The 27,167-nt window shown below is 40.6% G+C and overlaps 1 protein-coding gene across 1 annotated transcript in view; it reads left to right on the top strand.

Annotated features, from left to right (window-relative positions):
- Positions 1–10,298: 10,298 nt before the first annotated feature.
- ngfrb (nerve growth factor receptor b) overlaps positions 10,299–27,167 on the top strand; it is a 28,542-nt gene continuing 11,673 nt past the window's right edge. The window contains exons 1-3 of the mRNA XM_056429778.1: positions 10,299–10,520; positions 14,548–14,689; positions 19,361–19,717. Coding sequence (XP_056285753.1) covers positions 10,467–10,520; positions 14,548–14,689; positions 19,361–19,717 — 553 coding nt within the window. The 5' untranslated portion in view covers positions 10,299–10,466. The remainder of the gene's footprint in view (positions 10,521–14,547; positions 14,690–19,360; positions 19,718–27,167) is intronic.

The following is a 27,167-nucleotide window of genomic DNA, read 5'->3' as shown; positions in this document are numbered from 1 at the left end:
CATAGACACATAAAGAAATATAAATATTTATAGACAATAAAACATAACTGCACACGCAAATATATATATATATACATGTCAACATGACTTGGATCATTGAGAGCCTCAGTATAATTGCTTGGTATTTAATAATGATGTTTCCTCATCAATTTTCCCAAATTATTAATTTATAAAATTGTCTAAATTCACTTTCTTGGAAAATGTGTGCAAAGCTTTTTTAGTAGAGGCATATCTTTAAAAAAAAGAAAAGAAAAAGGAGTGCATTCATCTTTGAACATCTTTCCTGCTGCGGCATTGGCCATAAGAAAATAACAGAACGATATATATCATGCTTACAAGTTACAGCTTTACTTTTATTACACGGATACAAATTCATAACTGTAGCAGAGAAAGTGACGCTTACCTCCTGCAGGCGCTCAGCAGTGACAAGAGCCCAGAATGACCACAAAGTGTGGCTTTATAAACGCCTCCTCTCCAAAGCTGCTTCTGGTGTGAACATGCTCATCCTCTCCGACCCACATGTCCAAAACAGATACGTGTTTGGTTTGGGTCTCACCTCGATTATTGATAGTAAATACAGCGACTTGGTGTGTGCAGAAAACCAGTCGCACTGTGTCATTATCAAACCAGCATCTTATCTTATTTGGGAGGACAACAAAGACTGGGATTACAGTGCTGGGCACGCTCACCTTCAACACCCCCGGGGTGGAGAGCAAACCTTTGGATGAAGATGCCCTTTATCTTCTTCTCTTCCTCTCCCTCCACGGCGGTCAACATCTTGTATCTGTTCATCTGTCGACTGGAAACGGACACAGTTAGTCACCTGCGCGTTAAAATATGACAAACATTTAGGTGCCTTACCCTCTAAAGAGATGTGAATGAAACACTCATTTTCGCCCTGTTAGGGTCAAATAAAAACAGCACATTTAACCGCCTTGTAACCACATTTTTCATCCTTTAGTAACATTTGGATGTCCAGCAATACAGCAACCTTCACACTGTGTGTTGCATCTAGAGATTTTACCCACACACACACATGTTGTATGTTTGCATTTAGACATGCATGGCTGCACACATGCATACATTTACATTACCAATAATCCCACGTGCATTTTTACCGATATTTGATAGAAAAGGATGAAATACATGGGGCAGCAGATATCAAACAACACCTGTATACAAGCTACACTGTAAGTGTCTTAGTCCGTACATCTTGAGAGTTACCACACATTTCACTAAAGCTCTGAATGATTTCATGTCTTTGAGGTATGTTGATATTCAGTAAATAATAACTGTTGATGTTCATTTATCTCAGATTGGACCAGAAAGTTGTCTGAGACAACAGAAGTATTTATTTCCAAAACACAGTTGACCCACAGGACACTGTCCAGAATGTGTATGTGTGTGTGTGTGTGTGCATGTGTGTGTGCATGTGTGTGTGTGTGTGTGCATATGTGGACCATCCAGTACACGTTTGCACATACTTACATGTATATATTCAGTAAATAATAACTGCAAATGTTTCCATTATTTTATTAAATAATAATTTCACATTTTTTACTTTTCGAGTTTTTTAAAATTGCCTGCAGCTCAATGCTGGAGTGTCTATTCAGATCAGTTACTTTGGTCAAATGAATATAAAATTAATAATTATAAGTGAAGTCCTAATTGAAAACGTACTGTAAGTAAAAGTAGGAAAACGTCTCAGCCTGTGCTATAGTTCGGTAAAAAACAACAACGTGTAATGTCATAGATTATCTATATAATATACATGTAGACATACAGATTTATAATATAATTGAATGGATCATTTTGCATTTAATGGCTCGAACAATAACATAATGTTGAGAAGTTTTGAAGAGATTCACAATTTCACTGAGAATCAACTCATCAGTAGTTATTGTGAAACTTCTAGAACATTATGTGAGATTTTCTTGAATGAATGAGAGTTAAAAAGTTCAGAGATTTGAAATGTTCAGGAAAAAAATATTCTCATTCAAGAATTGAGCCAAAGCGAATGAGGAAAACTATAATTTGTAAAAATAACTCAAGCTAACAGATACATATTTTAAATATCTAGATTATTTGACCTCATGCTCATACACAGTAAGGAATTCAACAAATGAAGCTGTCTAATTCCACTGAAGTGTTTAGTAAACATTTATTGAAACTGTACAAACTGTAAATAGAGGACACCAGCAGCAACATCTGCGATGCCAGCGGAGTTCTAGAAGCAGGATTCTGTAAGAATGGATCCTTTTGTCCGGCCTCCGTTGTGATCGGGGTCAGAGGACACGATGAATAATCATCCTCTTTAATGGGTAGCCAACATTTCCACATCAATATGTGACTTGACACATCAAATGCATCAGCAGATGTTTACAGTAACTTGTCACTCATATAAATACGAACTAAAAAACTCAAAATTCATGGCTGTTGGTTTTCTTGCATTGGCGGTCTATACACCAAAAAGTATCCCTTATTAAAAGTTAATACGGCTCAGCAATAAAATCATTAATTACTCATTAATCTACTTTCAATACATGAGTGTAAATATGATTTGAGATGTTTGTAAGTTCACGGTACAAAAGGCTAAAAAAGGGATTAAAAGATTATGTATTTCTGTTGTCGGAGTCCAATTCTGGAATAATGTTGAAATGGATGTAAGAATGGTTTAACTCCTTTTTGGTTTTCAAGGGAATTATTTATAAAACAATTCTTGAGAGTTATAAATGTGATTAAAAACATATTAATATGGAAGATGTATGTGGTAGTATATAAATATATTTTGTTTATTGTTGTTTTTTTTATTTTTTTTATTTTCTTCTTTATTTTATATTAATTTTCTGATTTATTTTGATTTCAATTTAGGATAGGAATTTATAAGCATTTTTTGCTTCTACCTATACCTTTTCAGTCTTTCTCTTTTGTATATTATATAGGATAATATTGTATTGTATTTGATTTGATTGACTGAATAAAATACATAAACAAACAAACAAACAATAAGACAAAAGTGGTCAATGAACCAGTAAACAATTAAACTTTTATCAGCATGTTAACACTCTTTCACTAAGAGTGAATCAAGTGATCAACACAATTTGGGAACTGTTTTCAGTTCGATATGCAAGTTACTACAGAAGGAAATAAATGCAAATGGCAATAATGCTGCTAATAGAATCAAATAATAAAAATGTAACAATTAAAGCCCAGTGGAAGAGGTTAGCCCCTGCGGTTTGGCTGTGTGTGCATGGTGCTTTGACGACTCACAGGGTTATTTTAAAGATGTACTGATTCCAGGACGGTCGTAATCTACTGAATGTATGGAAACAAGCCGGCATGAGCAGAACAAGAGCAGCAATCACAAATCAACAACGTCTGCAGCTGGAGATCGCACCTGAATTTGTGTATCTATAAATGATGAAACCAGTAAAGCAAAGGCTATAATTATACTTCATGTATTTCCGTTTTATGGTACTTTATGAGAAAATAACGTAGAATAGATACAAGTTCACCATTTTACAAACAAAATATAATTAGCTGTTTGAAGTTCAATATTATAAAAATACATAATAGTTACTTGTTTTTATACGGGGGTAAAAAAAATCACACTTTCTTCATAATGAAGGTATGTAAAAAGAATATACAACTACTGTTTGTTAGTGAGGATAGTTAGAACAGATGCCATCTGTACATATTCACCGAATAACACCGCAAGTGTTCTTTCTACTAAAGATATTGTCCTATCAGAGTTAATGTGAAGAGGTCAGAGAGTATCAGTGGGGTCCACACGTCATGCAAACTGCACATCACTTATCCCGGTCTTGACAAGACAAAAATACAAGACAGAGAGCAGGCCTGACCCTTTGGGAAGAGGGAGTCTTTCTCATATAGAGCAGCAGGAGTCATCTTAACTGGACACACAACAGAAAGGGTTCAACAGAAGTATACTGGGTTAGGATCAGCCTTACAGATGCTCACAGGCTGGCAGGATCAGGCAGCAACAGCTCCAAGAACCAGCAGGCAGGACGGCAGGACATCTGCACCAGGTAGAAGAGGAGGAAACAGGTAGGAGGCAACGGCCGCTCAAAAAGCATCTGGAAAGCTGTCGCCTGCTGACGAGCAGCAGCTGGGCGGGTAGGAGGCTGACGTCAGGTGACCAAGGGAGGAGAGAAACCTGCTGATGGATGGTTGGTTATATTGTTTATTAACCATTAATGACAAACTACAGGAAACAGCCTCTAAAGTATTGTTTTTTAGAAGCTGGTTTCATCAGATACGAATCTTTACATATTCATAAACATCGTAAACTTAAAAATGATACACACAGAATGTGAGCTCTGTGGTTTTGAGGGGAAATATCATGTGTTGACCAAAGACACATGAATGTGATGCAAATACCGTGATGTTATATTTTTCAAATACCAGATTTGTAGTAGAATCCTAAGTGTCCTTTCCCATTGAGTGTCATCTCTGATGGACTGGGACCTCTGGCAGGAAGAGCGTCCTCTGCCCAGCAGGGGGCAGCATTGTTTTATTCACAGCAGCTTCATCGTCACTGTGCAGGAAATATAAAATCTATAAGCGATACATTGATTTTTTTTATTTCACTTACAACTAAAAGGTTCTTTTCAGGCTAAATGTCAACGCGCCCACAACAAAAAATTGACCCGATGCTTTTGTTTTGAAAAAATATCATTTAAAATGTGTAATTTTCCAATGGTTCATATTACCATGCATAACATGTATAGAGTCGTTGTCATGCCATTTTTTTTAATGTGATCAAATCTATGAACCAAAATGTATATCCAACATATTAAATTTGAATTTACATGAGTCAGCTTTTACAGTGATACAGTGCAAGATGAAGCATCCTGTACCTGCTGTATGTGAGGGTCACCACTGGGTCTCTGAGTGCATGTGCTTGGTCCATATTGGCCCAATGTGTGTGTCTCTGAATGCATAATGGACTGCATTGGCAGTTAACAGCCTGCGGCTCATTTTTACGCCGGCGTGTGTTAAACTGAACTTTGCCTGATCAATACGATGCATGTTCTGCCCCCAGAAAAAGACCCATCAATGTTCAGCAACAGAGAAACAAAAACAATTGAAATCAATATTGGTTTCTATTGAAGCATTCAGACACATGCCTGGATGTGATGCAGGATGGAAGTACAGACGCGACTACAGAGAACATCAGTGTGGGTACACACGCCTTAAACATGACACTGACACAGTGGGACTCGCCTCGTCTCAGAGGTCAGGGCAGGTCACAGTGGAAAGGTCACAATCTGTACAACAGAGGAGACTCGTTCATTTATTCATTCATTGAGAGTTCTGGAGGGAAGTGACTAAGGCTCGTGGTTAAAGTACAATTTTGAAATAAAGACGCTTCAGAGCATCTTGATCCGTCCTAGAATCACATATTTGTTTCTGTTATTACATTTGTATTTTGGGTGCTGCATTTGTCAACACATTGTCCCTCACAACTTTTCGAATTCTGAGGCTTGGTCAGTGGCAATAAGCGTCAAAATATGACGCTCAGCATAGCTCTCCTGTCACGAGCTCATGCACAGAGGAACTGACGGGACTCGGTGTGGATAACAAAAAGCACTCTTTACCAGAAGGGTTAAGAAAAACAACAAGGTCCAAGAAGGGGCGAGCAGAGGATCGGTGGTCAGAGCAGGAAGAATACACAATAACAACATGAAAGACAGGACCACGGAAAAAAGACAAGAATCCAGCAAGAGAGAAGGAAAAGACTGGCACAATATATAGGGGGGGAAACACAGGTGTATGACATGATAACAGGTGTGAGACATGAGAACAGGTGTACGACATGAGAACAGATCTACGACATGAGAACAGGTGTACGACATGAGAACAGGTGTACGACATGAGAACAGATCTACGACATGAGAACAGCTGTACGACATGAGAACAGGTGTACGACATGAGAACAGATCTACGACATGAGAACAGGTGTACGACATGAGAACAGGTGTGAGACATGAGAACAGGTGTACGACATGAGAACAGGTGTACGACATGAGAACAGATCTACGACATGAGAACAGCTGTACGACATGAGAACAGGTGTACGACATGAGAACAGGTGTGAGACATGAGAACAGATCTACGACATGAGAACAGATGTGAGACATGAGAACAGGTGTACGACATGAGAACAGGTGTGAGACATGAGAACAGATCTACGGCATGAGAACAGCTGTACGACATGAGAACAGATCTACGACATGAGAACAGATGTGAGACATGAGAACAGGTGTACGACATGAGAACAGATGTGAGACATGAGAACAGGTGTACGACATGAGAACAGGTGTATGACATGAGAACAGGTGTACGACATGAGAACAGATCTACGACATGAGAACAGGTGTACGACATGAGAACAGGTGTACGACATGAGAACAGGTGTACGACATGAGAACAGGTGTATGACATGAGAACAGATCTACGACATGAGAACAGGTGTACGACATGAGAACAGGTGTACGACATGAGAACAGGTGTACGACATGAGAACAGGTGTATGACATGAGAACAGATCTACGACATGAGAACAGGTGTACGACATGAGAACAGGTGTACGACATGAGAACAGGTGTACGACATGAGAACAGGTGTGAGACATGAGAACAGGTGTACGACATGAGAACAGGTGTACGACATGAGAACAGGTGTACGACATGAGAACAGGTGTACGACATGAGAACAGGTGTATGACATGAGAACAGGTGTGAGACATGAGAACAGATCTACGACATGAGAACAGCTATACGACATGAGAACAGGTGTACGACATGAGAACAGGTGTACGACATGAGAACAGGTGTACGACATGAGAACAGGTGTACGACATGAGAACAGGTGTGAGACATGAGAACAGATCTACGACATGAGAACAGCTATACGACATGAGAACAGGTGTACGACATGAGAACAGGTGTACGACATGAGAACAGGTGTACGGCATGAGAACAGGTGTACGACATGAGAACAGCTCTACGAGAATATTCTCATGATTTCTCTCCTTGGCAGTGCATCCTGTACTCTGTATTGATCCTTCTTAACCATACTGCTAAAAATAGTATGTCATTACTTTTAAATAATACCAAAATAGAATAGTTAAATATTGTTTGTTTCTGTGTTTTATTTACTGATATGCACAAATTATGTCATAATAGATTTTACCAAGAATTGAATCAATTCTACATAAATGTATGTTTACATTTGTTGAAATGTGTTTTGAATTCAACTTATTTTAATTAAAAAATTAATGAATCAGCTAAATCAATTCAGCAGCTCATTACTCTTTTCCTTATTGTGACCAATACGTCCGATGTGAGGTCAAAGGTCAGGGATGTCTATGTGTACAGATTGTAAATCCCTCTGAGACACATTTTTAATCTGTGAAAATGGGCTATACAAATAAACTGAATTGAATTGCAAGAAAGGGTTAAACATCTCATCTGATCAAATAAAACATGATAATGCTTATTACTTTTTTCACGAGAAGTGGCGGCTCTCGTGAACAGGAGGGGGAGGGTGGACAGTAAAGAGATAGAAAAAGGGGATAGACAGACCAGATCAATAGAGCGCAGATGAGGGCGTCCCACGGGAAGGAGAGGGGTGCGTTGCCATCTGGCCTGTCCAAAGATCACTTTGTTTTATCCCTGCAGCAGGCACACAACGAAATAAAGGATATCTGCACCACCGGCTCCAACTTTCATTGCACATACTGATGCTGGTTTGTTGAACTTTAAGTTGTTTACCAAATACACGACATAAAAGGAATGCACTGCCGGCGCTGCAGCGCTCTCCGAACACAACACGATATCACTCTCACTCTTATTGCTGTGAGTGCTCTCAGAGTAATTTAAGGGCTTCCTTGGCTCGTCATATGATGCCTCTTCGACTAATACGGTGCATTAGAAGGAAAGCTTCGGGCCGTGGATGACATTTCCAGAGCTGTTTGTGCTCCTTTGTTGTTGATGTTGCTCCATGAGTGGCAGGTGGTCAGTGTCGGGGAAAAGAAAAACAATGTTCGCATGTCGAAGATGGATACTCATGTGTGCATATCATAAAATATAAATGTGAACCAGCATGGTACGCTTTCCAAGACTGAGATGGATGTAGACATATGCTAACACACACACACACACACACACACAGAGACACACTTTTTTTTAACAAGAAGGGTCACCTGGAACAGAATCCTTTTCTCAGAACATGAGATGGGACAGTGAATGTCTCATGGACCACCCATCCTGTCCTCTCTCCACTCATGGTGACAGACGGTGTGTGTGTGTGTGTGTGTGTGTGTGTGCACATCTGTGTGACTGAATGAGAGTCTATAGTGGCTGTTGGGCAAAATGGATACAGTGTGGTTTCCACATGCAGATTAACATAAAGATGTATATTGATTCTCTCCCTTCTTTTTGATTCCTCCACCACAGACTGGCAAAAGTCCAAGCAATTGCTTGGCTTGCTGTTTTACTTCCCTTTAACTTCTTATAATACTTTTCTGTGTTTGTTTTTGAAATCGAAATGTCTAAACCTTTAGAAATGAGAAATTAGACATTTAGAGCGCACTTACTTTAGTGTACTTAGTCTTCATGTCATCTCAGCATCAACATTGTCTGAGAGTGATTTCAGATTAAATAAGCAGTGATTCTCTTAGTAAATTGCATTACATCACAATTAGAAATTACATGGAGCATACTGAAAATGAGATTAATCTATTGTGTCCCACATAAGTGACTCTGAAACTGATTTGATTTATTTCTGTCTGTCAGTTTCCCTCTCTCATGAATAATCCATCTCCTCGTGGCAACCCAGCTTCCTCTCCCTCCTGCCCCCGTGTCCCCCACTGCCCTCCATCCTGACATGCTTTATAGAAATCACTGTCCCAGATGGGCAGAAACGCCATTATTTAATATCAACACCACACTATGCAGAGAAACTACTGCAGGAGTTACATAGTGGCAGGTGGCATTTATGCCAAAATAACGGATTTACACCTAATCCAATTCAAATATTTTAGTATTTTCTTGGTCGGGAAAATAAAATGAGGCCTAAAGCTAAATGTAAATCATGTGTGTTACGTACATAATCTTGCACATTTTAGCTAAAGCAGATGTACGGAGCCCATGTGTGGCTCACACAGATCGCCCTGCACCTCATGTCTCCTTTGTCCTTTCGCACATAGACTGCTGGGGCTGCACCACAATTAGAGTGAAATTCATTTAAACAAAGATGATATGAAAGAATTCTTCTTGCTCCAGGGAAAATTCGCTGTATGAGGACCATGCACAAACACGACACTGTAACACAATAAACCGCAAAACTCATAAACAACGTTGTCAATCTTTTGGGCTAACGTGTTCGACAAGGTGGCATGTAGAGTCATGACCTCGCACATGGCCTGCTCCCTGATTTCCATCAGGTTTGCCTCAGGTGTCGGCGTAATCCAACAGCGGCTCACTTCTTTTCATAGAGGACACAGTGTTCCTGTGCCGTCCTGTGATTTCACTCAGTGTCACGTTCAAGAAGAAAAAAAGAACTTCAGGATGATAATGTGTGTGTTGTATCTTAAGGCTGTGGAATGATGAGAAGAGAGATGCAGGGGTGATAATAATATCAAACTCTGATCAAGTTGTTTTACATTATTTGCTGCTGTAGTGTGGATCTCAGGTGTCTGTGAGGTGCATTCACTGTAAAATAGAGTCAGTTTAAGGCTTCAGGGACACTAGAAGTCACCAGGTTAGATGCAAATCTGCTGGATCTCCTTTGGGAAAAATTAACTGGTGAAAGTTAAAAATAAAATAAAAATACATTTAAGCCTTCGTCTTGCAGCGAGACTTAATTTCATTTGGCACGTGCAGTCTGTGAGTCACTTGCTAAACGGACCAATTACGCAAGACTTAATTTGTCGTGCGATTACCTTCCAGGAGGTTGGTTTGTTTTAGCAGAACATCTCAGTGCATGATTACAGCTGTTAAAGAGAGAGAGAGAGAGCAGGTTCGTGTGTGCAGCATGTGTGTGTGTGTGTGTGTGTGTGAGAGAGAGAGAGAGAGAGTGCGTGTTAGTGGGCGTGGAGAGCGAGATGGCTTCTTCCCTGTAGCTGTTGAGCTGAGCGCGTCCGTCATGTGAGCCCAGTTGGAGCAAAGCGCACCGCAGCCGAACATCCAAAGGTTCAATCTCAGCGGCTTTTCACACTGACTGGATCCTGCGCGCAGCCACAGCATCTGTGCTTTACGACACACACATACGCGCGCGCACACACCTGGTGGCGAAAAGTTACCTGGATAGTTTCTTTGAACCAATAAGTTAACTTATAAAGACCCGGCAGCGATGACAGCCGAGCGCACTTCACCTCGGACTGACTGAGACGCGCGTCTCGCCGCGTCGCATCCAAACCGCTCGACCCTTCAGTGAGGATGAGGAGGACCGACAGGATGAATTCCGCTTTCATACTCGTGTTACTTGGACTGGTGAGTAGCCTCTTACAAAGTCTGTGTTCAATGTGTGCCATAAACTTCATTTGGATATCACCTGCGCATTCGTAAAGATCTGTTTCCAAGTGGGGTAAGAGGGCCGTCCTGCAACCGCAGGGTTGTGGGTTCGATCCCCGCTCTCCCCATTAGTTGCAAGTCGAAGTGTCCTTGAGCAAGGCACTGAACCCCCAGTTGCTTCCCGGGCGCTTCACCGCAGCCCACTGCTCCTTAATAACTAAGGATGGGTTAAATGCAGAGAACTAATTTCCCCTTGGGGATTAATAAAAGTGTATATTCTTAGTCATAAGGTAGTTAGTAAAAAAGAAGGATAAGCAGTTTGGATAATGGGTGGATAGTTAGTAATACAAAAAACAAACAAAAATTGTCGCAGACTTTCCTGCTTCCAGCTCTTATATCCGCCATCACGTTTCTACATGAGGCTACAAGTTACAGGTTTTCCCTCCATCGAAGTGCATTTTAACTTACTTTAAGATACTTTTATGATGTAACTGTGTCCTGTGGTTTCTGCTTGTAAGAACGTCTTTAGTACATCTTTGGGGTCTGAACACTTTTTGACCTTGCACCTGTCCTGTCTTCAGTCCCGGGCTGACAATGTGGAGCAGAGCGGATGTACAGCAGCCATTTAGGTTGATACTCTCCAGCTCCAATTGCTGTATCTGGAGTTCAACCCTTCTCAGTTACATGTGGCCCTGCAGACGGCAGGACAATAACAAAGTCACAGTGGGCCCCTGTGAAGGAGCTCACCGATAAACCACGTGTTAATGGACGAGGCGAATGCACTGTAACTGTTCGTCATTAGCAGAACTCAACAACAGAAATCTCGATGGAAGCTCCGGGACGTCACATTTTATCGTCTTCCAGATTCATCTCCAATTCCCTCGAGGCCATGCAGGTCCAGGATGGAACTATCTTAGTGCACACGGTCCGTCAGGGCTGCAGAGCTTGTCAAGGTCCCCGTTAAGGAACAGCCTGCATCACTGATACATGACAGCTGCTCCCACTGATGGGTATGCATCCTCTGCAGGCTCAGCACATGCAATATTGATACAAACCCAAACCATCCCCCCTCGCTCTTCCTCTCCTCCTCTCACCTCACACTCACATCCTTCTCTTCTTCTATGGTATTAGCTTTAATGTCATTGCCAGTGGGGTTTCCCACAGCGATTCAGGAGCCATGGATTTAAATTAGGCCCAGCTTATTGGAAGGCTGGCATCGTGGAACTCTAATGGTTTAACAAGCGCTGACAGCTGAGGTCCGGAGGTTAAGTGCCTCAAACCTGAAAATTGACTGCAGCATTAGTAAGATTGGTTGCTCTGAAGTTGTGAGTCCAGATGCTTCTGCTCGTGCTTTTGTGCGCGCGCGTCGATGTGTGCGATCCACTTGCTCGTCGCTCTGGATTCAGGGAGGTCAGCTGACAAAAGTTGAACGTTCCATCGAAAAGAACGAATTTCAGGAAACGTGCAAGTCGAGCCGCAACTCGCTCAAGTGCATCGTTTTCTTTCATTCCGCGAGCTATTCGCTCAAATCACATCACCCTCTAATTCATCTGTACGCACAATTTAGCGGTCATTAGGGATGCACTTTAATCAGAGTTGCAGGTCTTTGGTGTTGCACCCGCACCCGAAGCTAGGACAGGGTCATAGAAACACCGAGTAGGAGCCATGCGCTGGAACTTGGATTCCTTTCAAAAGCGGCGTCACTTTGGAGCCGGTTTGTTCACATGAGTTTATGCGTTTGAGAAACGTATGCGTGCCAGTGGGTGTGTACGATAAATAAGAGGGAGGTTCAGCTGAAGCGTGCGAGACGGCGGATTTGATTCATCTCAGAGTGAATGCCCGTTGTGTGTGTTTTAGAGAGTGATCTGGGGGTAAATAAGGAGAGAAATACACTTTTCTGCGCTGTAAGAGTGTCATATCTCAAGAAAAATAAATGTATGACACCAATTCCCGAAGATTCGGTTGGTTTCTGAACGTTTGGTAATACTAAAAAGCCAAAACAACGGGGTTGATTAATTAAATTCAAGTCAGATTAAGTTAAGTCTCTGCAGAATAAGATCAATGTCTTCGTTTCCCGAAAGTCTTCCTGTTGTAAAACAAGAGCATTTTTAAAAATGTCCAGATATTATCAGGCACTCCTCATGACACATTTCACATAAAAAGTTTCCCCACAAAGCCAACGCTACATTTTGAAACATGGACAACATGGTGAGCTGAATCCCGGAGACCTGAAGGTGAAAGGGTTGTGACATCATCAAGGTCAAGGTGGAGACGTGACAGCTGACGTAGAAGTGCCCGAGGGGACACCTGATGGTTTTTAGTGCTCACTCTTGTCAGCAGCATTCCACACATACTTGAACTCTGATGCATACTTCTCTCGAATGCACCCCTCAGTGTGCATACAGTACACTCACGCACGTGCACAAACACGCCCGTAAACGGTGTTGACATTTCCACGGCTTATTATGACGAACATTCAAAAGGCACACTGTCGCCGGACAATATTCAAGTCAGTAAAGAGCTAAATGACTCGCCTGAGAAAACTGTAAGATACTTGTTATGGTAGGAGAAGAAGTTCAAGATATGACTTGCTTTTGCACACTGATCCGCAGCTTGCCTGCCAACCGGTGAGAGACACACTTCGCAACGGAAGAACATCATAACATCAGAAAGCAAAACAATCCCTCCTCATTTATCTGGAGCGAATGAAAGACAGAGCTCTTATGTCAGAGGGCGGTCCTTGCTTTGGAGATTGAGGTGTGTGGAAGGAAGATGACAAAAAGATCTGCTGTGAAAGATGAAAGATTATGTATGATATATTGCAAAAGGTCACATAGACACAGAACCCTGGAAACATGAGTGTGTGCGCGTAGATGCACTCTCATGCATTTGCAAACGCAGAGAGAGGCGCACACACACGTCTTCATCATCGGCCAAGATGAAGGTTGCTGTTACCTGGTCTGATTGTGTGATTTGTTTTTACTTGTAGTCTGATAGGCAATAAATACTATTCTGATTCTGATTCTGATCTGTGACTTTAGGTGTAGATGGGACTTTTAAAAAATGCACTTATTATATATATCCTACCATATCCTCCAGTCTGACAGGAAGCTGAAAATCCCCCCGCCCCCCTAAAAAATCACTCAAAACTCTGCACTTTAATCACTTGTATTCACTTGTTTAAAATTGTATGACATATTTATAGTATTTATATATATATAGTATTTATAGTATTTATATATATATAGTATTTATAACAACTGTATGTGAATCTTTATCTTTATGTTTACTTAGTATTAGGAAATGTCTTGTCTTATCTGTTGTGCCTGTGCACTTTTATATGTTTCACCGTGGGAGAGTGGGAAACGTCCTATCGATTCCTTTGTATGTCTTAACATGTGAAGAAATTGACAATAAAGCTACTACGACTACTACTATTAAATGTAGTATTAGAATTGACGTTTGGCTTGAAGTGAGTCGTACACAGGAGCAGCGTCAGGTAAGAGTTGTGGATACGAGTTCTGGTTTCCAGACTTTGTGACCCTTTCAAAATAAGCAATGTGTCTTTGCAACCGTAAATCACAATGTTCACAATGAGTACCCTTTTTTTATTGTGTCATTCATACTTTAACAGGCATAGAATATATTTTTAAAAAATTGAAAGAACAATAGACAAGTTTGATGTAGCTGAAACCTGCATTTTGGTTTCCCCCATCCCATTAATCATCTCACGCCCCCTTCGTTTATTCTTGCAGCCTGTTGCACAATCCTGACGCCCACACAGTGCACTAGTGGATCCAAAATAAATCTACGGGAATCCCAGATGATTAAAGACAAAGTCTTTCTTTCTATTCCTTGGTCCCGTGAAACTCTGGATGTCTTTACCTCTTTCTGGCCTCCCGGAAACGAAACACTTTTGTTTTCCGTGAATGTTCGACTGCTGCTGAATCTAAAATGTCACTTTGCTTCCCCCCAATTTGAATGATCTCTTTCTGGTGATTGGCAGGTTGGAGCTGTGGCCAATAAGGAGGGTTGTTTGACGGGTCAGTATACGGCCGGTGGAGAATGTTGCGAGCAGTGCCAGCCCGGTGAGGGCGTCGTCAAACCGTGCGGAGTCACGCAGACGGCCTGCGCCCCCTGCCTCGACAGTGAGTATCACCAAGCGCAGAGTGACACACACACACACACACACACACACACACACACATACACACACACGGACACATGGTGTCATGTATTCAGTTCTGTTTTCTATGAACAGTGGTCGCGATTCAGTGTTTCATACGCTGTCACCGGGGGGACATTCTCTCTGTAAGTTATGACCCCCTCATGGAAATCCTGGACTGCGCTCACTGTCCCCGGGAGAGACACATGGTTCACACAGCGCCGTGAGCCATGCAGGGTCGTAAATCACGGCGACGTTTCCGCAAAGTTTGAATCATAGGATTCAAAATCGTGCCGCTGGACATGAAGATGGGTTTCTGTAGTTCTTGGCAAAACAATCTTGTTTTAGTTTGACATCAATATTAAGTTGCATTCACTTTTTCTTCTGTCTAGTGCTAGTGGTTGATTAAATGTTAAATTAAGTAACTGACTAATTCAGGAGCATACACAAGATATTGAAACTGTGTAAAGTTTCCATATTAAAATGAACAACTAGAGAATCCTGTAAATCTGAAAATCTAACTACATTTTAAGGATCTAGTCACCCTTTTGAAAGAGACAGGGGGAGTAGACTCGTACTGCAGAGATCAAATGAATGGAAATTGAAAAGGCTGTTACGACGTTGTTACAGTGTGTTATACGACCTCGATAGAACGCTGCATCAAGTCCAACATTTTGAGGAGGTCATTCCCACGCTGCCATGTTGCTCCGGCGTGTGTTTATGGCGGTTTTCCGACTTGAATGACCGCTGCGCTGTACTTTTCCTTGTCGGAGGGCATCGCTCTGCAGCACAACATCAGCAACGTTACGATAGAATGTGCACTATAGGCAGTACAGATGGGGCTGATTGAGATGTCATTAGTATTAAACAAATAAACTTGATTATGGCGCTTAATAAAAAATCCAGGGGATCACCAAACTATAAGGATAACTTGTCTAAATATGTAAATGTATGTTAAAACATGTGTGTGCTGACGGAGCTGGATGGATATTTAGAGGATGATCAAAGTTGTTGAGCTGAATCTGAGGACTTAGTCTCATACAACTACATTTCCCAGAGTGCACCAGCAGCAGCAAACCGGCTGCTTTAGCCATTTAAAATTCAGTGGAAATGTTTAATTAAAATGTTTAATTTAAAAGGTAATAATCATAACTTTATTTATATAGCACCTTTAAAAACAATGTTTACAAAGTGCTCCATAGTCAAAGCAAAACAAGTGGAATAGCAAGAAACCAATATTATATTTAAAAGTATATATTAAAATTAAATTAAAAATTAAAAATTAAAAATAAATTAAAAACAGACAAACTAAATTAGGCGAACCAAAGTTCTGCATAAAAAGACTAGATCACTTAAAAGCTGTTTTATAAAAATGGGTTTTCAGAAGGTAATTTATGTTCTGTCTTTAAAGGTTTGCAACCTATAAACCTACCAACAGACCAATCAACTAACAAAGCCAAAATAAAAATAAAAGTGATTGAGTCGGAAATGTGAGTTGTCCTCGTGTCCTTTGGAACGGTGAACAAGAGTAGGACTTGACAGAAGTCATACTTTAGATATTTCCGTTTTGATTTTTAGATCAGCCAATATCATAGAAAATCTGTTTGAATGAAATATTATTCAAATTGTAGCCTAAATGTAAATTATAAGAATAATTCAGTTGCATGTCATGAAATAAAGTAGACGCCAGACCTCTCTGTGCTCCAGCATAACTGCCCTCTTCATGGCCCCTACCATGTAGGGAGAGAAGCTCTGCCGGACCGTACCACTCCACAAGGACAGTGATGTTAAGAAGAATGTTGTTTCAGTGGAAGATATTTAAGGCATCAGACATGTTGTGTCCCGGAGGTTAAGATGGAATAAGCAGTGTATGTTTTGATTATGTTAAACATGACTGACTGGTGGATTAAAAGGCATATTTAAGGATCCTCTGCATTTCTGCTTTATTGTAAGGAAAACAAATCAACATTTCTAAGTTGTTGTTTTTGCACCTCTATCGCGGGAGGTCGACGGCCAGCTCGAGCCTGCAGAGACCGGGGTTTGGCGCGTCACAACTAGGAAGTGGTTGTAAAACTCCCTGGGTCTGTGAAGAAAGGCCAACCCTGAGCCAAGGAGCCCCACAGTCATAAAATAATGCAGACTCAAGGTCATGGGAGAAGTCACAGGGAATATGGACATGGAGAACATGATTAATTTGTATTTCTAGGGGCTTCTTTGGAATGATTTATGCTGTTATAAATATCAGTTACATCTTAAAAAAAAAAATTTGTTACGCTGGCCTGCTTATCACCGTACGTTCTATTTGTTTCGACATGATATCCGAGGCGTTAGCGGCGTCTCTGATGCTCCTGCTGTCGGTTGCTTTCTGTTCACACAGTTCTGCTCAGACAAAAACAAACACAGACGGTGACCTACGAGGCCAGACGGGCCGTGCGCTGACTCGTGGAAAAAGTAAAACGCGAAGCGGATAATTCTCCATCAGATAACATCGCAGTGATATTTTAAGAACACATCAAAATTATTGATTAGATTATCAGTAATGCAGGCTGAAAGAGCTGACGCGTGTTTGGAAGTCTTCATCATCGGGGGGTTATTTAGACTCCTGCATGTCAATCGACCATTCGCTAAAAACAGACTATTGTTTCCAGAGAGCATTCAGGCTTCATTTACAAGATAGTTAACGGGGGCCGGGCCGATGTGCTTAAAAGGAGGGCCGGCTGAAACTCACGGAGGAGTTTGGATGAATGAAACTGAGCGAGCGCAGCTGGACGGCTGGAACGGAGACAACTTCTCAGCCAGCAGATAATGGTTCACACACACAGATAGAAATGTGTCCAGAGGAACACACTAAACTCCCACTTATTCACACAACACACACAAACACACACCTCCACTGCGCAGTAGCCAGAGCGGATGAAGTTAGGAGTCCTTTGGTGGGTGTTGAGTTAGAGCCGAAAGCTCTGTTATGATACGATATGCTGAGCCAGGAAAAGACCGTCTGTATCCCCCCCCCTCCCATCATGCTGCAGGCTAACGTTATTAATGTATTGACTTGCATTATTGATGCATGGCATTATGATAATGGCTCTGAGAGTACTCGTGGGGAGAAAGGGGAGCGAGGGTATAGTCTGAGTGTGTATGTCTGTTTGAAGAGAGGGAGGGCGATGCAGGAGATAATGGGGTGAGGGGTGGGATGGGGGGGGGGGGGGGGTAATAGTGTGTGACTGGACTGGACGATAGTTTGTCCACTTCCATAAAGACATAATTAAACAAAAATGTAAAGGGACCCACACTGACCCACAGACTCATCTCAAATGACAGAGGCTCTGCTTTCGTTGTCTCTGTTTATCTGTCCTCATCAAACCCTCCAATCTCTGCATCATCAGAGCGTTTTGCCGTGGTTGGTGGGCCAGTGACACAGACCGAAAACTTGATATGCCGTGTCGCACCCCCCCCCCCGTCTGTCCGTCCGTCTCCTACCACACACAGTTGAATTTTGGTTTGTTTGAGCTGAAATAAAAACCAATACATCCCTCAAATTCTCTGGTACTAGTTTCTAAAATGTCAATTGTTTCTCTTTTTCCTAGAACTCTATGATGATTTATTTAATATGTTGAGATTTTTTGCTGTTGATTGGAAAAAAAATCTTAATATAATATAATAGATAATAGATATATAATATAATAGATATATTTATTATATATAATAATAATATATTATATATTATATTTATATTATATTTATTTATATATATATATCAATATAAGGATAACACTTCAGACTCAAAACAAATTGTAATGGACGTTTTTCATAAATTTCTGACAATTTAGAGACAGCACAATATAATTGTACCAGTAGTTTAGTTTAAGGAATCTCAAACTGACACAACAACTGAGAAAAAATCTGGAAAGAGATCTGGAGCTTTTAATGTTGCAGCAAACTATTTAGACTCAAATCATATCCTGATCAGCCTCTTTAGTTTAGTTTACTGAAGTGTTGCAACTAAAAGTGTTTTAATTGTCTCTGATTAATCTGACGATTACCGTCTCAATTAATCAATTAAAAGTTTAGTCGATGAGATTGAAGAAAATAATAAAAATTACCATCACACATTCTTAACTCATAAAATTATGCTATCATATTGCTTGTTTTGTCTGACCAACACATCATGAATAAATATATACATTTTATTATCACAGAAGACAAAAGACAAGCACAAATATTTTTCACAAATAAGAAGGAGGAACTTAAGAATTCTCTCTCTCTCTCTCTCTCTCTCTCGCACACACACTCACAAGCTGCTCTTACAAATAGGTCTGTTGCATAATTTAGTGTGTTTCCCAGTTCTCTATCCAGCCGAAATACAATTCCATAAAACATGCAATATTGATTGCGTCCCCTGCAGACATATCTGTCAGGTATACAGAGCATTTATAAAGCATATGTGATATATCATATATGTAAATGTGTCATCTAAAGAAGCCTATAAAAAACATGTGTGTCCTTATACATGTGTTCTTTAAAATCTTTCCTCGCCCAAACTGGCATCTAAGTTCATCTTCACCAGGGGAGATGGCCCTGGAACTGAAATCCTCGGTTAATTTAAAAAGAGTTGAAGTTGTTCAACGTCTATTTCCTTTGCCTCTCCCTTCAGGTGAAACCTTCTCAGAGAACTTCAGCCACACAGAGAGATGTCAGACCTGCACAATATGCACAGGCCAGTTCCGCATGAAGGCGCCCTGCACGGATTCCAACGACGCCACCTGTGTTTGCAACTACGGCTACTACATGAATGAACTCTCTCAGCGGTGTGAACCCTGCACCAGATGCCCCGAAGGCAGGGGCATGCTCTTCAGCTGTGCGTCGGACCACGACTCCGTGTGCGAGGAGTGCACCGGGGACACCTACTCGGACCAGGAGAGTTCCCGGGAGCCCTGCATGCCCTGCACCACCTGTGATGATGCGGAGGTGCTTCAGCTCTGCACCTCTTTCACTGACACCGTTTGTCAAGGTAAGACAATTAGCTCACATGTGCTTATTATAGTGACGTGTGCTTTAAGCCACAGTGTGCCGCGTTACTTCAAAACTCGAGAAAGCATCCTCCACATGCTTTTGGTTGTACTACATTGGGTGAGACTGCTGTCACTCATGTGTGGTCATCCTGTACAGCACCATTTTACGGCTATATGTGGACCTCTGAACGGAGCTTAGACATTTTGGGAAATGTGTTTTTTGTCTTGCCAACAGAAATATGAAAAGATTGATATCACTTTTAAATATGTAGATACAAATATATATTTTTTAAATAAAAAAAATAATATATATATATATATGTATATATATACATAGATATATTTTCTATTTTTTTTTAATGATAAGGATGTATGTATATATATATAAATTATATATAAACATATATACAGGACTGTCTCAGAAAATTAGAATATTGTGATAAAGTTCTTTATTTTCTGTAATGCAATTAAAAAAACAAAAATGTCATGCATTCTGGATTCATTACAAATCAACTGAAATATTGCAAGCCTTTTATTCTTTTAATATTGCTGATTATGGCTTACAGCTTAAGAAAACTCTAAAATCCTATCTCATAAAATTTTAATATTTCCTCAGACCAAGTAAAAAAAAAGATTTATAACAGCTGAGTGTTTGTCAAGGCTCAGGAAACCCTTGCAGGTGTTTCGAGTTAATTAGACAATTCAAGTGATTTGTTTAATACCCTACTAGTATACTTTTTCATGATATTCTAATATTTAGAGATAGGATATTTGAGTTTTCTTAAACTGTAAGCCATAATCAGCAATATTAAAAGAATAAAAGGCTTGCAATATTTCAGTTGATTTGTAATGAATCCAGAATGCATGACATTTTTGTTTTTTTAATTGCATTACAGAAAATAAAGAACTTCATCACAATATTCTAATTTTCTGAGACAGTCCTGTATATATATATAAATTATATATAAATATATATATATATCCTCATAATTTTTACAATATGGGCACTTTTATTCAGACCATTAAGTTCAATATGTTCAACATTTCTGTGTAATGCCGACTTATGAATAAGGCCTTCATGGAATTGTTTTATATAATTTAGGAGGAAAATCCAAATTTCTCAAAAACGTAATTATTTTTTTAACAAGTCACTTGATTTTTTTAATCAGAGATGTGTTATTTATCGTTCAGCGATTTATCAAACGGCTGTGTGATGACCCAGTGAAAACAGCGGTCAAGTTTATCATGAACTTCTGTGCGCAGCCAGTAAAGCTGAATGAAGTAGACCATTGGTCACGCTCTCGATGGCCTGAGGAGAGTCTATGTGAGCACATATTCGATGTCCAGCGCTGTGCGGACAGCACGATGCTGGACATCCACATCCTCAGCCACATAGCCAGATCACGACAGTGCGACACTATGGACATTGTTGGCCCATCAACCCAAATGCCAGCCCAGAGCTAGTGTCATTGTCTTTACGGACTCATCCCATCCACAGAGACAAAGAACACATTCTTTCTAAGTCGAGGGTTTAGAAGGAGGTCATATCTCTCATCGCAGCACTGCATTTCATTTATACCATTGCAGCCCGTGGGTAATACACTCCAAAACACAAATTCCTTACAACTGTAGTCACTGCTCATTCTGATGACCTGATGCCTCACAGATCAAATCAATGCTTCTGTGAAATGACAATGAAAGGAGTGTGTGGATCAGCCATGCAGCAGTTTGAAGGATGTTGTTATCACAGGGTCTCAGGCTGAAGGGATTTATTTGCCTCTCCCATGATCCCGTTGGCCTGTTCGGACGTACAGTTTAGCCCATGAGGCTAACAGAAGGAGTAAAACAGACTCTTTTTCTTCTTTTTCAATGTTGTATTTATAAACTTAAGTCACATGGGAGGATTATTAAAGGCCCTAAGGTTCTGATCTTGAGCATAGCTGAGGGTTGGCTGCTGGATCTTGGCAGACACTGTACAGATTACACCTGATTTGAACCGCAGAACTGGATCTGAGAATCAGGCTTCAGTTTTACGAGGATCATGATGCCAAAGGAATTGCTTCAATGAATCAATGATCCAGCTGTTGATCCACAAGTTGATCCATTTCAGAAATGTTGGTTGTCAAAATACTGAGTTCCATGCTTTAGTTTTTACTAAGAATGTGCTGTGATATTCATAAAACTGAACTTTGATGCAAAACATACAGACCGTACAGGCCTCATTAATCCACAGGTTCGTATTCGACATGTCGGTTGTCTAATGACTGCAGAGGGACAAAAATGAGAGAAATGGAGCTTATTACTTTTTTGTTTAGTCATTTATTTATTTTGCAATGAGAAATTGATTTCATTCGTCAACACTGGTGATCACCCACATCGTAGCCGGTCAATCGAGTGGTAGCCTACATTTCGACAGTGCGCATAATTAAGATACAAGGTTAATAAATTGCACATTCTCTGTCCACGTTTTTAAGAACAAAGGAAAATACCATAAACAGAAAAAGATGATTTGATAAGCAGAAGTGGAAACAACATGTATTGATGTTTTTCTACCTGCTGTAAAAAGCATCTTCCTTTGAGGATGACGCATTAATGCCGCTCAATTCAGCTTATGGTTTGAGAGGGAAGTATGGTGGATGAGGAGAACACGATATAAGGAGCTCCAACACAAAAACATCCTTTAGATAACCAACCCAGTGTAGTTCATGATGAATGTGAATTAGCTCTTATTCCAGGCACTGTGGCACAGCTCATTGCGTATGGGCTTCATCATATGTTATTTATCATATGTTATTCCTCACTCTAACCCAATCATGTGCTCTTTATTTTTTAATGTAATCTTTTTACCAAAGCACAAGCGTTATCTGCACTTACAAATCTGTAGCGCTGCCAGACGTCCATATCCATTAGTGTTGTGCAGTCAGGCGACATGGGCCTGAAGGCTGAAGGCAGTCAGGAGGGAGGAGGGAGGCCGAGGAGAAGGCCGCCGCCTGTGAAAAGACAAGTTGTAACTCGAGACATTGAGACATAGTTGAAGTGAAGGTGTAGGGACCAGAATATCACCTTGACTAAACAGCAGGTTATCGTGAGAGTGAAAGCTAGATTTACTGCTGTCATAGTTTGGAGTTTAGGTCAGTCGGGAAATGTCACGTTCATGTTAAAGCTCAGCTGCTCTGTGGGGTAAAAATCCAATTAATTCCCTCACTTCCAAAGGGATTGGTGGTTTGTTTTGATTCTGGTGTGGATAACAACATTGCCCTCTTCATCTCTCTGATGGTAAAACATGCACATGCTGACAATACTGTGTTACGCTCGACCCGCAGAGTTGAGGCTCTGAAGGCAAGATGACTATCGAAGGAAGTGTGACATGACTTCCACTCTTGTGCAGGCCACCGAGCAAGGTCAGAGGTTGGAGGTCATGTGAGGCGTGTATGTGGAGAGGGGTCTTTCTGGGAAGATCAGGCAGTATGAGTTTCCTCTGGGGACGTGCACTGAGCAACATGCAATAATCCCCACAATCCTTTCAGGGGTCAAAACAACACCAAGACAAGTGAAGTTGATTAGCGCACTCTTTATCCGCCCCTTAAAAGGAACATCTACTGCGTTGTTATAAATCAGCTCAAACAAACCAATAGTGTATCGGTCAAACTGGTCTGATGGAAATTGTTGATATGCAATTAATCTTGAATTGAAAATGCATTTTTAAGAAAATGCAATACCATCGAGAATACTTTGTCTATTCTTGTAATCAGGACATGTTATTTAACGTTGTAAAAAGCATTAGTAAAATGCTCTCTGACGACATTTTTGTTTTCTGCCACGCAAGTTTAGGAAGAGATAACCATGACATGTCATTTAGCTGAGGCTTTTATCCAAAGCGACTTACAAACATGTCTCATTAATACACCGTAGAGTCGTAGATTGAAAGACGGAACTGCTAACCACTGACCCACAGTCGCCCTTCTCATTTTGGTTTAATACAGGAAAAAGCTGGAAGTTCACGAGACACAATGTGTTTCTCACATTTAACTAAAACTATAATCTTTCATCAACCTCAAGCAAATAACTCTTGATAAACGTCATCACATGCAGGGCTCTGGCAGTAAACCCAATGATTCTTACGTCACAGTCCTGAACTTTACACTTCTGATGGCTCATAAATGTAATGAAGCGTTTCATCACTCGGAAAAACTTGATATGAACGGTTTGTTACTTTAATATTATTGGAAAAAGAAGTAGATACGTTACAAAAGCAATTTCAAAGATAGAATGAAAAGATAGAGTTTGCTTTGCAGAGGACAAGGCTGGGTATGAAATCTGTCTGTATGTCTAATAACAGGATGGTTACGTGGTAATGACCCTTAAACAAAAGAGACATTATATGAAAATGCAAGAGAAATGGCCAACCAATGCTAACGTACCGTGACAAGGCTGTTTCATACCCTGATGACAGAAAGTTCAATGAGCAATGCTTGAGTTCGACTGAGAAGTCGCTGCTTGCTCTTATCAGCCTGAGGTTTTGGCCTCGAGGCCTCAAGGCGAGGGGTAAACAGAGGTTTTCACTCTTGGGATTGTACCCAGGATTAACTGCACATATGCGGGTTGACCTATCACACCCAAAGCGGGGGTTTCTGGTCCTGTGGCAGAGGGGGCAAACGGTTTGGAGCACACATGCAATTATCATTCATGCACATACACAAAGTTAAAGGATTAAAGGACACAAAACACACACAGCGGTGTGCATGCAGACAGGCAACTATATTATGAAATGAGCGTTACAGATCCGAGGCAGCATATGGAGGAATAAAGGTCGAGAGCGGGCCAAGTTAAGAGGAAGCAAAAGGGGGGATGGGAGGTTGATTGGCCCAAGTGCATTTGGTTATTGAATTGATAGGTGAGGAGGAGGAGGAGGAGGAGGAGGAGGAGGAGGAGGCTATTTCCTTCCTGAGTTTGGTTGACCCTTACGATCGACAGGCTGCCCTTCAGAAATCATAAAGTGTAATCTGTTAACTATCCCCATGCACAGCACTCAGGGCCAGGTCAGTTCAACTAAATCAAGACAGAAAGACGGAGGAAGGGAGGATGTGACCCGAGTGAAGGAGAAAAGGAGGGGAAATAAATGGTGGGGAATGAATGAGGTGGAGACGCTTTCTTTTCTTGATTTATATCAACCAACTGGTGCATCTACAATTAACAATTAAATAAGCCCTCCCAACGTTAGTTACTGTTTTAATGTATGTTTTATTACTGCACATATGTGTCATGGGTTTGTCACGGGGTGAGGCTCAGGCAGAGAAACAGGCAACATGAAGCAATCAGGGAGAGTGGCTGAGGGCAGGTGAAGGGAATGAAACAATCAAGGAGACAAGAGTGGCTGAGGGCAGGTGAAGGGAATGAAACAAGCAAGGAGACGACAGGAGTGGCTGAGGGCAGGTGAAGGGAATGAAACAAGCAAGGAGACAGGAGTGGCTGAGGGTAGGTGACGGGAATGAAACAATCAAGGAGTCAGAGAAGACAGAGAAGAAACAGAGGGGACATAGAGGAGACCTAGAACACAGGAGAAACGGAACAGGGCGTTACTATTTGCAGTTTAAAATGAGAGTGGCATATTTACTCATCAAAATAAAAAATATAGTGTAGCTAGTTGACTTTAAAAACCAGGACTGAGGGAGAACATGATAATCCATGTGGAAGTTATGGAAATTAAGAAGCTTTGCTCTTGTATTGCGGGCTAGAGCTGGTTAGTCCAATGTAAATATAGAAAGTAGAATGTTATATAAAACTGTTATTTTGTTTTAACTTGAATACGATTTCAATCAGGTGGGACAAGTCAGGTGACATTTTTTAAAAATTATTAACAGATGATATTTAATGATAAAGTCTGACAGTCCTTGGTACTTGGACTCTACCGGGAGATGTGTAACCGAGGTGCGTCTGTCCTGATAAATGATGAGGCTGAAAGAATGATGAGTTGATGAAGCTGATGAAGCTGATGAGGCTGGGTGGAGATGGGGAGGTGGAGGGGTGCGTAACAGCAGCATGAAGGTAGTAACGGTAGAGAGACACGCGCATATATAAAAGAGACAGCAGCATGATGATAAGCTCACATACTCTTTCACATTCCAAGGAATATCTTTGACGCAGAGTTGAAATACGACATAATAGAACGTGAGTAGGGCTTTTTTTTTACGTACCATGTAATTCCACAAAGTATTTAATGCTCTTTTCCTGCGATCGGTTACCAAGGTTTGCAGTAGTGCCTAGTTATGGTTGCTAAACTACGATTAAACACATTGGGCTTCGTGGATATTCAAATCCAGCGAGCAACTGACAGAGAGAAAGACAAATGGGAAAAAGGATAAAGGGAAAAATGCAATGGACATTTCAGATTTCCTGCTTCCAGAACATTACAACACCATAAACAATTGAAAATCTTTGTATTGCACAGTCATTCATTGTGCGGCTACAGCTTGGTCTCCACACATCTACCGACTTATATCTCCATTGGCTCTATGGCCACGATTGACCTTCTCGCTTTAACCCCTTCTGCTCCCTGCCAGACACAATACAAGCTTTGTAGCCACGAATGAAGTTTTAAAGTCGACCGTGTCTCTTTCTCGGCCGCCAAACAAGAATCGACCTCTTGTGTCGATGACTCAATCTCCTGAAGTTGCCCGTCCTCCCAGGAATTTACCCTTCGACATTCCAGGGGTAAATCTGAGGTGATTTAACACATTCTGGTCCAAGGGTGACAACAACACTTGCGCTTTCGCTCGTGCCATTTATTCTTTGCCAAAATTTCTGCTTGGAGAGTCAAGTTTTTGTCCTCTTGAGGATTTACAGTATTCTGCAGTGATATTCAGGTTCTATCTACCATATCGCTCTAGCGCTGAATCACTGCAATGTGGAATGAAGAAGGAATTTCATTTGAAGCATTATTTATGTCATAGTGAAAGATATATTTTTTTGTTTCCTTCAAATTATGAGCAAACACATCACACAGAGATGTTCTGCTTCATTATTAATTTGACTCAAATTTGAGTAAACTAGCTGGTTTTAATATTTACCCTATATTAACTTACTTTAGTTTGATTTTTATTGGCCCGTATATGTCTTAAAGAAACAAGAAGAGAAAAAGGTTTGCAAAGAAGAATCAATTTAGAAAACTACAGTAAAATATTTCTGAATAAATCCTATATTCGGCACAATTTTTAGAGGACATATTAAAAAGAGTTTATTAGTTGTAATTCGTGGTTTTATTAATAGTTATTAAATAATTAAGTCATACTTTATAGGTCAGTTATAAGTTATAAATATGAACAACTTTGAAGGTGTCAGATTGTGAAATGTCCCTTAGGGCTGTAGATAATCTGGACAAAATACATTTAATAATGAGTTATTAACCATTTATTTATGATTTACAACCATTAATAAATAAATAAATACATA

Source organism: Pseudoliparis swirei, chromosome 13 (assembly GCF_029220125.1).
Source record: "Pseudoliparis swirei isolate HS2019 ecotype Mariana Trench chromosome 13, NWPU_hadal_v1, whole genome shotgun sequence".
Classification (NCBI taxonomy): Eukaryota; Metazoa; Chordata; class Actinopteri; order Perciformes; family Liparidae; genus Pseudoliparis; species Pseudoliparis swirei.
Note: the sequence above shows the minus strand (reverse complement) of the source record. Positions and strands in the feature narration are given on the sequence as shown.